At 52.5% G+C, this 16,014-nt stretch overlaps 1 protein-coding gene across 1 annotated transcript; it reads left to right on the top strand.

The window, feature by feature from the left end:
• The first annotated feature begins 226 nt into the window (after positions 1 to 226).
• On the top strand, positions 227 to 14,689 carry TTI1 (TELO2 interacting protein 1). Its single transcript, XM_017822695.1, has 7 exons — positions 227 to 2,504; positions 2,969 to 3,163; positions 3,946 to 4,094; positions 4,923 to 5,063; positions 6,463 to 6,667; positions 7,350 to 7,437; positions 13,436 to 14,689. Exons 1-7 carry the CDS (start codon positions 227 to 229, stop codon positions 13,668 to 13,670), a joined length of 3,291 nt encoding a protein of 1,096 aa, XP_017678184.1. The 3' UTR covers positions 13,671 to 14,689.
• The last annotated feature ends 1,325 nt before the right edge of the window (positions 14,690 to 16,014 follow it).

Raw genomic sequence — 16,014 nt, 5'->3', positions numbered from 1 at the left:
GGGCCGCGGGGCGGCCGCCTACGGAGCGCCGGAGGGAGCCGGGGCATCGCCTGCGCCTGCGCACTGCCGGCAAGAGCGACTTCTCTCACGCCGCCCGCCCCGCGCCCGCGGGAGCTTTGTGGCGCCGACAGCGCCGGTTCTGTCGCGTCACTTCCGGCACCCTCAGGGCCGCCCGGCGCGGCCCCAGCGCGGCCGCGGTCCCGGTCCCGGGCAGGGCCCCCCCGGCATGGCCGTGTTCGACACCCCGCAGGCCGCCTTCGGGGCGCTGCGCCCCGCCTGCGTGCAGCTGACGCGGGCGCAGACGGTGGAGAACGTGCGGCAGCTGCAGGCGCACCTGGCCGCGGTGAGCGGCGCGGCCCTGCAGGAGCTGCAGGAGTACGTGCTGTTCCCGCTGCGCTTCGCCCTGCGGGTGCCGGGCCCCAAGCAGGAGCGGCTGGTGCAGAGCCTGGTGCAGTGCATCTCCTCCGTGCTCGCGGCGACGTGCGTGAGGAAGCGGGAGCTGCTGCAGGAGCTCTTCTCCGAGCTCTGCACCTGCCTGGCTCCCCCGCCCAGCTCGGGCAAGCCCGCCCCGCTGTCCGAGGAGCTGAAGCTGGCCGTGATCCAGGCGCTCCACACCCTGATGCATTCGGCTTATGGGGATGTTGTCTTGTCCCTGTACCAACCCTCCACACTCCCGCTCTTGGGATTTGCAGTGTCTTTGCTTCTGGGCCTTGCAGAGCAAGAAAAAGCAAAGCAAATCAAGATCTCTGCTTTGGAGTGCTTACAGGTCCTGGTTCTGCAGTGTGACTGCCAGGAGCACCGACACCTGGATGAAGAGGAGGCACAACAATGTGGGGATTTGTTTGCTTCTTTTCTGCCTGGGATTTCCATTACGCTGTCTCGGGTTATTACTGGAGACATCAAACAAGGTCACAAAACCACCGTTTCTGCCATCAGACTCTTCTATCTGATTGTTGGCTGGGTGATGTCCGATGCACAACTAGCCAGAATCCCAAAGAGTAAGGAAAAGCTGCCAGTGGAACAAAGCAGAGTATCAGAGCTAATGGTCCACAGAGGACCTGACTGGAGTAAAAGTACTGCTCAAAAACTCACTCTCCTCCTGCATAAAGTGGTTGAATCTTCTTCAGTTCACCCTCACTGGAAGGTGAGACTGGAGCTGGTAGAACTGGTCCACCACTTACTGAGTAACTGCAGTCAGTCACTGGTGGACTCATTCAGTCACCTCTTAAAGGCCTTGGTTGGGCTGGTTAACGATGAAAACAGCGAAGTCCAGAGCAGGTGTAACGAGGTTCTACGAGGCATCGCAGAGCAGAGGATCGTGGTGCAGAACAGGGCTCTTGCTGACGTCCTCTCCGAGAACCTCCATTCCCTGGCCACAGCCCTTCCTCGCCTGATGAACTCCCAGGACAACACGGGCAAGGTCTCCACGCTGAGCTTGTTGCTGGGCTACCTGAAGCTGCTGGGCCCCAAGATCAACATTGTCCTCAACTCCGTGTCCCACCTGCAGCGCCTGTCCAAGGCGCTGGTGCAGGTCCTGGAGCTGGACGTGACGGATGTGAAGATCGTGGAGGAGCGGCGCTGGGGGCCGCCGGGCTCCTGGCAGCAGGGTGTGCAGAGGGGCAGGCACCAGAAGAAATACTTCCGCTTCTTCACGGAGGAGAAAGTTTTCCAGCTCCTTCAGCAAGTGTGCCGTGTTCTTGGCTACTACGGGAACCTCTACTTGCTGGTGGATCACTTCATGGGGCTGTACAGCGAGTCTGGCCTGTACCGAAAGCAGGCAGCCATGGTCCTCAACGAGCTGGTCATGGGAGCTGCTGGGCTGGGAGTGGATGTCCTGCAGGAGAGGGAAGTCCCACCGAGCGTGGATGATCTCAAAGGGTCCATAACCTCCATTCTGGATGAGTACACTGACCAGGCGAACTGGTATTTGATCACCAGCATTGACACAGAAGCCAGCCCTGAGCACTCTGTGCAGCGCTCAGGACTCACTGCCCGTCCGGGAGGTCCGTGCAGCACCGTCCTCCTTCCATCCCCGGAGCCCCAGGTCACGACCCGCTCCATGAACAGCAACATCTGGCAGATCTGCATCCAGTTGGAGGGCGTTGGCTGCTTTGCTGCTGTCCTTGGGAAGGAATTCCGGCTGCTGCTGCTGTCAGCTCTGTACCCTGTGCTGGAAAAGGCTGGAGACAGGACTCTGCTCATCAGTGAGACGGCACTGGGGACACTGGCAGACATATGCGAGGCCTGCAGTTATGACTCGGTGCAGTGTTTGATTAATGAGAATTCTGACTATCTGGTGAACGGGATTTCCCTGAATTTGCGCCAGCTGGCACATCAGTCACATGCTTCCCAGGTCCTGGACACAATGCTGAGACATTCGGATGCCACCCTGCTGCCACTGGTAGAAGACATTATCCAAGATGTCCTGTCTGCACTAGATCAGTCTTACAACAGCCAGGCTTCCACCTTCCTCAGGGTCCTCCACTCAGTCATGACAGCTCTAGGTACCAAAATGATGTTTACTTTGTGTAACTCAGCCTTGCTGTCACTGAGGGTGCTTGTCTTGGACCTTTCCATTTGCTGTGGGAGGTTTCAGGAAGCCGCGGTGCTGTAGCGTGATGGCAACTGTGCTTTGCTTGGTGGCCAGTGCTCAAGCAAAGATCACCAGTAGCTTCCTCTCTCCAGTTTTTGTCTGGCCTGCAGCCTTGCAGGAACGTGGCCCTTTTGTGGCTGAGTAAGGAAGGATTCACTGCTCCCATAAGTGTCTTGTAGGAGTACCTGGAGTGTATTGCTTTTTGGTTTTAATGTTCCCATACCATCAGGGAGGTGACAGGGATGTAACAGCAGGTGCCTGGGTCTGTAGTGCTGTCCCATGAGACAAGCTCTTCTCTCAGGGAATCATGGCACCTTGCTGACTTGCAGGAGGGGATCGTGGCTGTTCAGTGACATGTTGGTTCCTCTTTTGCAGTCCAGTGGTTTGGAATGTGCAGCGCTGAGGAACACCAGCAAAGGCAGACTGACAAGGGGCAGAGCAGGACTCAGTCCCAGGGGCAGCACGAGGTGACAATGACAAGGCAAGAAGTGGAACGATTCTTCCTTGACTACGTGAGCCAGAAGCAGATCGCAGAGGGTGATGTTCCTGACACGGGGGAGGAGGAGGCAGGTCAGTACTGTGCGTGGCTGGAGAGGAGCATGTTCAGCTTGCAGAGAGACCATGACCTCCAAGGTGTCCCTTTGTCACATCCAGGACCTGGGACCCAGCTGACAGTCTCAGGTCTACTTTGAGATGATCTTGGTTCATGTAAGGTGCTGCTGGGTGTTCTTGCTTTGTTCTTTATGAGGACGGGAGCAAAACATTTGCAGATCAAGGCTTCTCTAGCTCTAAGACACGAGCATACTGTTTTTCCTTACCTTGTAACAGGTCGTTTGGGTTCAGTGCCAGAAGTTTCCTCTTTCCAGGATCCTACTGCATTTTCCTCCTCATGTTCCTTTGGGAACCCCTGTGCCATTTTCTCCTGGCTAATGATGCCACCGCTCCTTTCTCACTTGGCCTGGGCAGGCACTGCAGACATTCATATGGGGAACTTTTTTGTCTTTGCTTGGCTGTGCTGCAATCCTGACCTTTAAATACTTCATCTTTAAATACCCAGGCTTTTCATTTTTAATAAAAATCAATGGGAAATAAGTCCATGGTGAGAAGAAACTGCAAATGTCAGACCAACTGCATTGTCCCGTAAAGCAAGCGAACCTTCCCTAGCCCCAACCCTCTTATCTGAACCTGACACTACCTCACAGAACTCAAGCATAGGCTTGACTGTGTCTAATTACACTAAAAAATGCCAAAGGCCTCGCTCAGGAGTTTTCAGAGTAGTTCTAGGCGGGTACTGCAATCTCCCAGAGCTCCCAAGTCATTTTTGTAGCTTCAGGAATGGTTTTGTCTTCCAGATGAGGTTCCCCCCCTTGCTAAGGCAGAGCCCAACAACTGTGACACTGACGGAGAAGCTCCACTGCCAATCCACGCTCAGCTGGCCAGGGATGTGATGGAGAGGTGCATCCACCTGCTGTCTGACGGGAGCCTCCGAGTGCGGCTGAAGGTCGGTACTCGCTGGCTCTGAGGGGACAGATGGTGCCCACGAAGGGGCTGGTAGCTCGTCAGCGTGTGCACCGTGCACGTTGGGCTCCCTGCCATCCCCAGGTTCGTGTTGCCATATGCTCGAGCAGGACAGGTCCTCCAAGCCTGGCAAGAGAAAGGGAGACAGTTTTCTGGGAGCGGTTTGGGTTAGGAATGGCAGCCAAGCTGAACAGAATCTTGAGGGGGGCTTTGTGTTGGGTGCCTTCCCTTGATGCTCGTGACAGTTAAAGTCTTGTGCCTCAGCCTTTGGTGGAAGAAGCAGAAGCATCTTTCTTCCATCTGGGCCTCCCATCCCCCTTCCTCAGGCTGCAGTGCACAGGCTGATGAATGTTTTTGAAGTTGCTGGGGTGATGATAAGCAGGGCTAAAAGCCTGGCTTTTTTGTAATTATGAAAATCCTTTGAAGGTGGCCTCCTTTTAAAGTGCAAAGCGAGTCAGAAAATGCAGCAGTGAGGCATAACCCAGATTCTCAGCCCAGCAGCCCCAGCTCTGCCAGGTGATCCTGCTGCCCCCGTGGGATCTGAATGTGCAGTTCAGCTTGTGGGATCAGGCCCAGAATCCTGCCCTGCTCCCAGCCCAACTCTGTACTCAGCACAAGTTATATCACTGCAGTACTTGTCCCTTCCAAGCAGGCCTGTGCTCTGAGCGCTGTTCACTTGTCCCAGTTCCTGCTGCAGTAAAACCACACCCTTTGCTATTCAAACCCTGCTGGCTTCCCAGTGGGATGCTGGGATCCACCTGAATGCCTGGCACTGCAGCACTCAGAGTCTGTTCCCTCCCCTCCTGCCCAGGTCCTGGACGTGCTGGAGCTCTGTGTAACTGTGCTGCATCCTCATGGAAACCATCTGCTTCCCATGGCTCACCGTGTCTGGCCAGCTCTTGTCACCCGGCTGATTAGTGACGACCCTCTGGCAGTGCTCAGAGCCTTCAAGGTACGGCAACGACTGCCAGCAGCCTTCAGGCTGGGGCTTGGAAGGGAAGTGGCTTGAGCAGTGCTGCAGCTCTGGAGAGGAGCCCCAAGCTTGTGCAGCGATGTTTAAATGGGGTTTGGAGCATGGGATCACCACCCTGCAGTGGGTGGGCTTGTACCACTCCCACTGCAGCTGGTCCACGGGTGAACCCTTGGCACTGTTCCTGGGGGAAGCAGCAATGCTGGTGGTTGTTGCAGGGACAAACAGAACCGTTCTACAGCCTGAGCAGCTGTCAGAGGCACTGCACAGTGCCTTGCTGGAGCCACAGTCCCAGCACCCTCTTTGGAGGTCTCAGGCTGAAGATAAGGGAATATTTCACGATTGAGGAATTGGCAGGGCTGGGGAAAGGTTAAACAAAGACTTGACATTATTAAAGAGCTCCTGACCTTGTCAGCTGGCTACAGTCTCCTCCCGAGTCACAGGATGGCCAGTAAAGCACGTTTCCAGAGGTTGCAAGCCCCAGGGTTTCACAGGGATTCATCTGCTGGGCAGAATGAGATTCATTTTAGAATCCTTCAGCGTGAATAAAGAGTTTTGATTGCCCAGATTCAAGAAGCCACGCACTAGAATTTCAGAGTGGCCATATCTGTCATGTGCCTGCCCTCAAAGAAGGGAGAGATTTGCTATACAAAAACTAATTAACTCCTGAAAAGTTCAAGTGATCATTACAATTAGCCACCCAGCTTGGGTTTTGTGTTATGAATTCCCCTTGGAGTGTCTTTCTGCCTAAATTCCAAGACAAGTGTCTTATCAGTGTAAGGCAAACACAACATAACCAGCACCTCAGTCCTGCACACTGAGACCATGATCTCAGTAAAGTTTCAAGAGAAATCAGCATTCTGGCCCCATGGATCCCCTTTTGGTTTTACATGCATTTAGGGCCATTCTCTACCCAGTTTGGGTTTGATCCTGGGCACACACCAGTAGTGCTGAGTGCCCTGTGCTGTGGCCAATTGGCCTTTCTGCTCCTTTGGGTGCTTGGAAAGATGGGCTGTCTGCACCACGAAGGGGATTTAATGATATGATGATATTTAATGGCATTTTCCATCAGAGGCTCCTCCAGTAATTTTGAGTAAGACTGCACAGCTGCTCTTACCTTTACTGTGCTAATGAGAGAAGGGCAGCCCAGGAGGTCAGACAGGTGAACACTGCAGAGCAGGGTGCAGCTCACTCAGCCTCTCAAACATTCACCTTTTGCTCATTATGGGGAAACTGGAGCAGATGTGGTCACGTTGCTCTCACCTGCAAAAAAAGTTCTCCAGGGGGAATGAATGCCTGAACCCCCTGAGCTGGCATGGATCACTGAGCTCCTCCCAGGCCCGTGTGTGCACTGCACCCCTGTAACTGATGTCTCCCTTAGGTGCTGTGTACCTTGGCTCAAACATGTGGGGACTTCCTGAGGCAGAGGTTCTCCAAAGACGTCCTGCCCAAGCTGACCAGTTCCCTCCTCAGCCAGGCCCCAGCAAGTGCCAGAGCCGGGCCCGTGTACAGCCACACGCTCGCCTTCAAGCTGCAGCTGGCTGTGCTGCAGGGTCTGGGCTCTCTCTGCGAGAGGCTGGACATGGGTGAGTACCAGGGCAAGCACAGGTTGTATGGATCTCTGCCAGCCTTGCCTCTTCTTCCATCTCAACTTGCTGCATTCTCCTCCTGCTGCCCCGTGGGATTGATTTCCTGATCTTCTCCAGCCTGAATCTGTGCTCTTGGGAGCTCTGTAAAGAGGTGCTGGGTGCACTTCACTCCCCAGGAGACAAATGGGAGAGAAGGTTCCCAGCACATGGAAAATCTGACTGCTCATCCCACCTGTGCATGGAAAGTGGGTATGCAGTGGAGTGTCTGGGTTGCTGTTGGGCCATGCTTTGTTCTTACCTGACAAACTGGAGCCCAGATAAGAGTTCTGACTAGCTCAACTGGTTCCATTTTGGAGCATCCCTCTGGGTGACCCTTTAAATCCAGCACATCACGTTCTTCTACTGAATGAAACTCTCAGAAATTCATCAGAGTTAAATTTCTGGAGCTGACTTTGATGAGGGGAGAAGGTTTGCTGGCGAGTTGCTCTTTTCCTCTCCATGCCCTTGATTGCTTTCCTGGCTTTGCAGCAAGATGCTTAAGAGGCAAGGTCAGAAGAGTTCCAGGTCAGACAGCTCAAAGGCTCAGAAGCCTCTTGCTGCCAATTTGGAGCTGATTCCATTAGGCAGCAGCCACTGAGGAGGTCACCTCCTACCCTTCTTTCCTGTTCCATTTCTGCAGGCGAGAGTGACCTGAATAAAGTGGCAGATGCCTGCCTGATTTACCTCAGCGCCAAGCAACCCGTGAAACTGCAGGAAGCTGCCCGGAGGTAATGTCTCTCAAATACAGGTGTGTTGGGTGTACAGATAATGGGGAACAGAGGGAGCATGGTGATCCCATTCCTTTTGCACCTTTCTTGTTCCTCCCTCTGGTATGCTTGAGTCCTGTACAACGAGGTCTCTTGTGGAAGTTTTCAGTGGTGAAGTATCATTTACTCCCCAGAATGAGCTAGAGAGGTCAGCTGTCAGTTTGCTCAGAAGTTACAGTTGACTTTCAGGTGACCTTGCAGTGCATTTGGGGACAGAGGGGAAGATTTGCTACTTGCTTTCTTCCTAACCCACTCCTATGCCCGAATATTTGAGGCTCTTGGCCCACTGGTGGCATCAAACTGCAGAGGAAAGACAGCTATGGAAGGGGATGTGCCAGGCATTCCCTTGTATTTTATCACTTAATACCTTCTGCAGGCTGGGGGATTTACTTCTGTTTTCCTTCCATTTTCCCTTGGCTCCTGTCATCACACCAACCCAGGCTCTGCCAGGTAAACCGGAGTTTGTTTGGGAAGCTGTCAGTCTTGGCACCACTGTTGCTCTGAGAAGGCCGGGAGAGTCTGAAAGAGCACAAACAGTTTAGGTGAACACACACCAGCTCTATAAAGTGTTGACAGACGTATTTTGCTGCTTGGTGTACAAAATCCTGCTCAGCATGTTCCTGCTGTCAGGATAAGAAATCACTATTGTCATATGTTGTCACCTGGAACCAAGGCCGGAGATTTCAGGAGACAAAACGAGTCCAGTTAACAGAACACAGGACATAAATCACAAAGTCGGGCCCCTCTGCTGAAGGACGGGGGTGAAAGCCAGCCCCCCTCTTCCTGTGTGGCCAGCCCTGCCCTCCCCTGAGGGGAGGGGAAGCCAGCAGGTTCCGCAGGCTCTGCGGCTTTCAGATTTCCAGGGCAGGCTGCTGGAGAGGGAAGCAAAGGGAAGGGCATCCCATCCGTTCCCTTTCACAAAGCACGGGCTCCCAGGGGCGCGGGGGCTTTGTGTGGCCGGGCAGCAGTTCCGAGCCGAGCACTCTCCGGGGCCGGAGCATTCCTTTGTTTGTATCCCCGCGGGGGTGGGAGGAGGTTTATTTTTACCTCGGAGGCTTTCACGGCAGCACAGCAGGCTCCGGGCGGCGTTTGTTCTGCAGAGGGGCTCTGCGCTGTGGGCGTGCAGACCCTTACGGCAATAAAGCGTCGTCTGTGCCGGCAGCGCTGGGTGGAAAGCAGAGCGCCAGGATTCATCTAGATATTTGGAATCCGAGGCTTTTAAATCATTAACTAAGCAGCTTGAGAAGCTGTGCAATTCCCCCCCCCCTCCTCAGCAGGGGTGGAGGGAATACAAAATGAGCCCTTTTAGAAGCTGCACGCTGAAGCGAGCTCACTTGTTGGAGGAAAAGGGCTGCAAAGTTCAGGGCAAGTAGCGTTTTTCTCCTGCATACTATTTTTATTCTATTTAAAGGGAAAAATGCCATATGTTTTGCTCCTCCCCCCACGCCTTTGATGCACCATGCATCACATATGTCACTGAACCAAGCTGCTCACAGAAGTCCTTGCTCTCTCCTCTTTAACTCTGTTGACTAGACATGTGTATGCACTGAGGCGTGCATTATGTCTGGCCTGACAGTAACCATGCACATGGCAGCACTTGGGGGTTTCTTCTGGGGCTTATTTTTTTGGTTTAGTCTTGTGTGATCCCTGCTCTTGGAGCCTGGATGGATCAGAGTTAATGGTATCACACTCACTTTTAACTATAGTACTCTAATACAAGGTTTCAGCTTGGAAAAGTCAAAATTAGTTTGCAGCATAACAATCAGCTCCAGCACCTGGATAAAAATCACCTCTCAGCCACGCTTCAGTTTCCATTCTCCAGCTGCTGTAAGTTCTGGCCCTTCTCCTTCCTCTGCATGTGCCTGAAAGTAATCCTGCAAACTGACACAGGCTGTCGCACATAAGGCCCTTTCCATCTAGGCAAGGGCAACGTTATCAGCCTGATACACGAGAAATTCTGCATTTTAAATGCTTCTAAAAACAGATAGACCAGAACTAATCTTAGCCCCAGCCTGAGTGCCAGCATACGTCACATAACTCAGCTTTATCACTGCAGAAATCATATGAGGTAAAAGGATGTTTGGAATCAGCTTGCCATAGTGATTTACACTAACTGGCCTTTGCTCAGCTCTTTGGATTCTTATTCAACTGGTGGGTTGTGACCTGTCAAGAACAAGGTCAGGACTCAAACAGTCAGTTGTATCTCCAAACACCCTGCACTGTCTCTGTGAGGATTTTGTAGGCATGCAATGGGCTGAGCAGGAATTTTTGGCCAAGGTGCTGGAACCACAGTAAAAAAGGTGGTAGGAAGGAAAAAAAAGAGTTTGGCTGTCATCCATGGATATTATCATGCCCCAAGGAGGCTGCTTAATCCCATTTATGGGACCCTGTAGTTTTATTAGATGAAGCAGTGGGAGTAAGTGATTTTTTGTAACTGCAGCTTCATGCAATACTCAACAGGCAAGAATAGATGCTGGGAAAAAAAGAACTCCAGCATGTCTGAGGAAGAAAAAAATGGAACAATAACAATAGGTTTTACTAGAAGATGACTGCTGGGACTATTCCAGGAGAGTAGTATCCAAAGCTTTTTAAAAAAACCAAACAAACAACAAACAAAAAACCAAATGCAAAATCCCCAAAGAGATCAAACCTAGTGAAGAACAGTTTGGGAATTCCAGGGGCACTAGATAAGTCTTTGCCTTCACTGAAGATGAACCAGTGCAAAGGGTGGGTGAAGTGCCCCGAAACACTTGAGCAGCAAAAGGGGGTTTGTGGGACCTCAGCACTGGGAACAAGGTCAGGGGAGCTGGTGAAAGTTCCAGTATGTAAATTTAAGCTTCTTGTCAATTCATGAAGTTGTGTCATCCCTGACAAGCTTTTCACTCCAGGAAATAAAACCTTGAAAGAAAAGAGATTAAGAAATTGCCATTGGCCTCTGTCAAGACTGACAGGTAGTCTTCATTCTTTCTGTTTCAAAATTTACACTTAATTCCTACTGAATGTTTGCAGCCTGTGAAGTTTATGTTTGGCCTTTCAGTCAACAGCCTGGATAGGAATGGGGTTTTTCCCCCCCCAGATGCAGAAATAATTTTCCCAGTTCTTACTGAAGCCTGTGGTGAGCTGTATCCAGTTAAACATTGAGCAGGGATGAAAAGCCAGGAAGCCTTGTCCTTCAACCAGCCTGGTCACTGTGCCCTGGCTTTGCTTAGAGCTTGGGAAAAGACAAGGCAATGGAATGACCCAGCTGCTCTGTGCTGGTAGAATAAGTTCAGTACACCTGGGACAAATATGAGCTATTTTGGGACCTTTTGAGATACCAAGGTTGATTATGCAGCTTACCTCTTTTGGTTTGGTTGTGTGGTTTGAAGGATACTGATTGTCAGCTGTCATTCCCAGGCTGGGCTGAAGCACACCAGAACAGCCACCTGCACAAAGCAAAATTCAATAAAGTGATATTTAAGAAAAAGAAGAGAAAAAGGCAACAATAGAAAACAAACTTGGATTAACCCCAGGATTCTTTGCTATGGAAACAGGTTGCTTGGAAACTACCCCAGAGTTTAGTTTGAACATGTAAAAGTCAAGTTGTTCTTTAAGCTGCAGAGCACTCCGGGCTATCAGAGATAATCACAGCCTCGAGCCATTACGGGCACCAGAGGCAGCAGTGCTCCAAGGACCGGATAATCTCTGAGGGTCGCTCTCCCCCCGGAGCAGCTGATTGTGGAGAGGTTGGAGAGCAGAGTGCCTGTGCTGTGAGTGTAAGAGCTACAGCTGTGGTGTGCTGGGGAGCAGCAGCCAGCTGAACAGTGTTCCACATTCCCGTGTTTGCTTCCTAGCTGTTCACCACCTTTGCCCAGTCCTTTCCCAGCTGTAAGGAGCGAGGATTTTTTTTCTACAGCTGCCCACCAGCAGGAGCCCATCATAAACTGGGGGGAACTTCTGGGACCTATTGTTTGCTGGCAGACAGAGCTGTGTGCTCACACTGGCACAGCCAAGCGAGCACCAGGGACAGGGCTTGGAGAGCTGGAGCCAGGATATCAGTGGTGTGAGCTCTGGACCCTGCCCCTGCCAGCCAACCTGTGCCTCCCTTGGTTTGGCACAGAGTGGGGCCAGTCCTCCCCTTCCAGTCAGCAGAGCTGCAGGAACAAAGCTGGTGCAGCAAGGAGTCCTGTGAGCTCACCTGCATCTGGCCATCCCATCCCACAGAAAAAAGTCATGTTGTCGAGGCAGCTCTTGCCAAGCCCAGCTATCACCATGGAGCACATTCCTGCTGGCTCCTCTGGAGCAGGCAGATAGGCACTGCCTGCACCCTTGGGAGGGGATGCTGCCAACAGCTTCAGTGGTGACATCTTCTCTCCTGCTGTTCAGAGACCTGCACTGAGGGACAGGTGAGGTGTAAATAGCAGAGAGGCAAAAGCAACAGCTTTGGCTACTGGTAGAGTAACAAGTCACACATCCACAGGGTTATTGTGAAGAGGAGAGGGAGCTTTCTCGTGCCTTCATCTCGTTTCTGTGCTCTTTCAAGTTACCCATGGCACCGCACTCCCTTTCAGAGGAGAGCTCCTCAAAGGGATTTCTCCCTGCTTTACATAGGAAGCAAGCTCACTTTAGGGATAAAAGTCCTTCAGGGAGAAGTTTGGACAGCAATCAGGTCTGGATTCTGTGTGGCTTTTCTAGCAGACCTACATGATTTCCCTTCCCATTAGCTCACTGAGTGCTGCTGTTCTTCTCACAGCCCCATAATTTCAGTGGAAACTGGAGAACTGAGTCTTGTGGCTGGGCTTTACTGGAATCTTGGAAAGCTGTCCTGTAGGTTTGTGGAGTGCTGAGTACCATTGGTGCTCACAGAGCACTCAGCACCAGGCAGGTAGAGGCCTTGCGGGGCTGCCAGGGCAGCCTGCAAATTCCAGTCTAATTTTGTCCATGGCACAGCCAGAGAACTTAATACCCGTTAAGCCTAGTACACCTTCTGAGCATTAAACCCTGACACAGACCTAGCTAAGCCCAAAGGTTACCGCAGGGAGAACTGGCAGGAGTGGGTGGGTAAGTGTAGGTCACAGTAATCAGCAGTTTGCTCTTCAGCTCCTCGAGTTTCCTGCTCTCCAGCAGCAGCTGTGTCCCAGCAGCTCAGCTGGAGCCCAGTGTGAAGGGCGTGCTGGAAAGGCAAATCCCATCTTAAGGGGGTATTGAAATGCAAAGTTAAAACCATCGGTAAAGCCCTGGAGGAAGTTGTGATTCTTCTTTTCCTTCATTCTGTTGTTAACAAAGGTTTTGTTTTGTTTTAAAATCCTGCTTTGTGAAAGGTGCTGTGCTGAGGGAAGAAAATTTGGAGGCAGCTGATAAGGACTTGGGATGGAGGGAGACTTCACTTGAGCAAAAAGTCCTCAAATACAGCATTGAGCTTCCCTTGGGGTCCAGCCCGGGCAGCTCTCCCAACATACCCTTGGGTTTCTCACCTCTGAAAGGGGACAGGGACAGAAGCTCAGATGGGTTAACTCCCTCACTCTCCAAATATCAGAGGAGGTGGTGAACAAAACAGACAGCTTCTTCTAAGATCTCTGCAGCAGCTGTTGCCCAAAAGATCCCAGACACGAGCAGCACATGCTGGGGAGGTGACTGCAGGGCTCTGCACGTGGGACAGGCTAGTTTAGGGAGGCTTGTGCCAGCAGCAGCCCACGATGCCAGGGTCAGTTCTGCACCAGCTGCTTCTTTGATGTCCATAACTGACTGTGGAGCATAGTAAATATTTTCTCCCATGTGCCTGTAGCTGTGAGACACGGAGCTGCCTTCTCTTGGGCACAGGGGCCACTGCACTGGCCTCTGTAATGAGCTGCTGAGTCTGTTCAGCTGCCAGAGATCACCAATATCAGAGTTCTCCTCAGCTCTTCATGACTCTGTCGAGTGCCAACCAAAAAGGCCTTCTCCTTACTCTTCTTTCCTTTCTTCCTTCTGTTTTCCACAGCGTTTTCCTGCACCTGATGCAGGTGGACCCTGACAGCACGTGGCTGCTCCTGAACGAGGTGTGCTGCCCCGGGCCCTGCGAGCCCCCCCACGCCAGCCTGCGGCCGGTGACGCTCGGCGGGATGGGGCGGCCGCGGAACGAGCTCACCGACAACGTGCTGCTCCTGCTGCAGAGGCTGCAGCAGCAGGAGAGCACAGGGCCAGGGGCCAGCACACGGGAGGCATCTCCCCCCTGACAGACCCACACGGCAGCTGGGAGGGGAAAGAGGAACCACCAGGACACAGCTCACCTGGGAAAATGCCGTCACTGAGGCCCCAAGTCTTTCAGGAGCAGAGGAAGGGCTGCCCAGTCCGGGGCACTGGCTGAGACACCTCACGGCAGAAGGTTTGGTTTTTGAAGCACTGTTTGAGGATGAGGGGGGTACATGACCCTGACTCCTCTTGACTTGTACCTCTCCAGCACCATGTGCAGAGAAAACAGCACATCTGTTTCAAATTCTTCAGTATGAAGAGTGAGTCATCTTCCAGAAATTACATCCCAACCCTTGATCCCTGGGGGGTACCACTTCAGCACCCCTCACACCCCTCTGACCTCCTCACAGCTGTGATTATCCCTCCCATTCTCAGCTGGACAGCAACTGCCAGGTCAAAGCAAAAGCTTTTCCTTGCCTTAACCTTTTCCAAGAAGAGAATGTGGTTTGGGGTGCACTAAAAACCTGTTCTTTTTAAAACCAGTGAATCTCAGACAAAGTTAAAGTGCATTTCCAATAAATTTCTCACCGTTGTTACTGGCAAGAACAGCGTGTCCTCTCAGAAGCATCGGGACTGCTCCTCACAGCTGCGGTTTGCTGAGACCGGCTGGAGACTGCTGAACGTGCTCTGCTCCCCATCTCACCATCTGTGAGGTTCTGTAGAGAATCAGCCAGCCCTGATTTACACCTGGGAGTGATTTACGACTTCTCCTGTGCCCAGGTCAGCTGGTTCTCCCAGGCCATTTCAAACCCCCACCTCCCCCCCCAAGGAGAATTAGGTGAAATATCTACCTGTTCACAGGCACTGCTCTGCTTGGCTGCTCACAAACCTCACCGACTCCTGGATCCCTCAGCTTCACCCGAGTGGCTCCTGGCAGCAAGCAGCCTCCTAACACATGAAATTCTATGCAAGGGAAGCAAAAGGATAGATCTTGACTGTAAATTTGGGAGCAAGCTCAGAAACAAACAAAAAGCCCGAAGCAATAAATGGATTGTTACATGGAGCAGGCCTTGTGCATCAGTATTGGGGATCCTGGGTGAGCATCCAAAACATGTCTCTGCTGGGGGGGGCTCATCTGCCTCAGCTGAGATTACCTCCCCTCGTCTCCCTGGTTTTATTCAGGCTTTACTCCTAGTTGCGTCTCCAGGGAAAACACAAGTCAGTGGCTTTTTACCCAGTAGGACTGGGCTGCAGGTCAGCTTTATCCTTTTTTAATATCTGTTCAGTGCTTAACGCTGGTTGGGTTCTGTACAAAGGAGCCTTCAGAGCTGGTCTGACAGGGCAGCAGGGAGGTAAAATACTGCCTTTGGTCTCCAAGCACCCTTGGGGCTGGTGCAGTTTTCTGGGTTGTTGTAGCACTTGATAAAACTCATCCATCAGGTGCAGATGCTGAATCCAGCCTGGCTCTGCTCGCCTCTGCAGCAGTGGGGGCTCCGAGGACCCAGCCTGCCCGTGCCAAGGCTCACCATCCTGCAGGACAGGCACAGGATTTGAGGGCAGCACTGTCCCATCACTTCCCAGTGCCCAGGAACCAGCCACATCCCCCAGCCTGGGCTCTGGCACAGCTGACTGCACTGAGACCCCCAGAGAACCACAGCACCAGTGTCTCCCAGTGCTCTCCCAGAGACTTTCCCCATGGCCTCAGCGGGTGGTGTGGGTGGCAGGAGAGGCTGGCCTGCCTGTCACACAGCCACCTGTCACAGCTCATCTCAGCTTCGTTATCGCCCCTGCTTTATTGGAGGCAGAGTAAATTGCTTTTGTCTGAAGCAGGATAATGGCTGGGAGAGAGACTGTGTGGAAATGGCATTTTCATGAGGCGGGTTCCTCCCCAGCAGTGACTTGCACCTTTAGCTCAGCCCCTTCACAAGCCCAGGGGCTTCACTGCTGGCACCCTGCTCCCCTGGCTCACCCCATTCCAGCCACTCTCCCTGAGGAAAAGCCAAGAAACCCACGTCCAGCCACCTTCTCCATGCACAAACCTGGATAGGACCACGTGGGACCCCCACACCCGGGGGCACAGTCCCACACACAGCTCCCAGCACCAGGTGCTGATGGGCCCCACACATGAACCCAGCAGGGTCCTCTCCTCCAACACCTGCTCCCAAGACTTCATATAAGCTCAGCAAAATTAATCTCTTCTAATAAAACCTGTTATTGTTAAAGCTCACCTCTGGGTTTTACAAATCACTAGACTGTGCAGCAATTTGTTTACTCCCCTTTTGAGATGATTTGCAGCCTCCTGCCCTCCCCAGCTTGTCTCTTGCTCATCCCGTGGACTGTGTTTTGCTGCACCAGTGACCAATGCCTCCTGATCCCTCTCCTTCCAGC

The sequence above is a fragment of the Lepidothrix coronata genome, unplaced genomic scaffold, assembly GCF_001604755.1.
Source record: "Lepidothrix coronata isolate B3197 unplaced genomic scaffold, Lepidothrix_coronata-1.0 Scaffold99, whole genome shotgun sequence".
In the NCBI taxonomy this organism is placed as follows: domain Eukaryota; kingdom Metazoa; phylum Chordata; class Aves; order Passeriformes; family Pipridae; genus Lepidothrix; species Lepidothrix coronata.
This window is presented reverse-complemented; position numbering and strand designations above follow the sequence as displayed.

Excerpts from the sequence above, each read along its gene's own strand:
- TTI1 (XM_017822695.1), top strand. The coding sequence starts at position 227 with ATGGCCGTGTTCGACACCCCGCAGGCCGCCTTCGGGGCGCTGCGCCCC. Across the intron at positions 3,164-3,945 it reads CACGGGGGAGGAGGAGGCAG|ATGAGGTTCCCCCCCTTGCT; the intron begins GTCAGTACTGTG and ends TTTGTCTTCCAG. Across the intron at positions 4,095-4,922 it reads GCCTCCGAGTGCGGCTGAAG|GTCCTGGACGTGCTGGAGCT; the intron begins GTCGGTACTCGC and ends CCTCCTGCCCAG.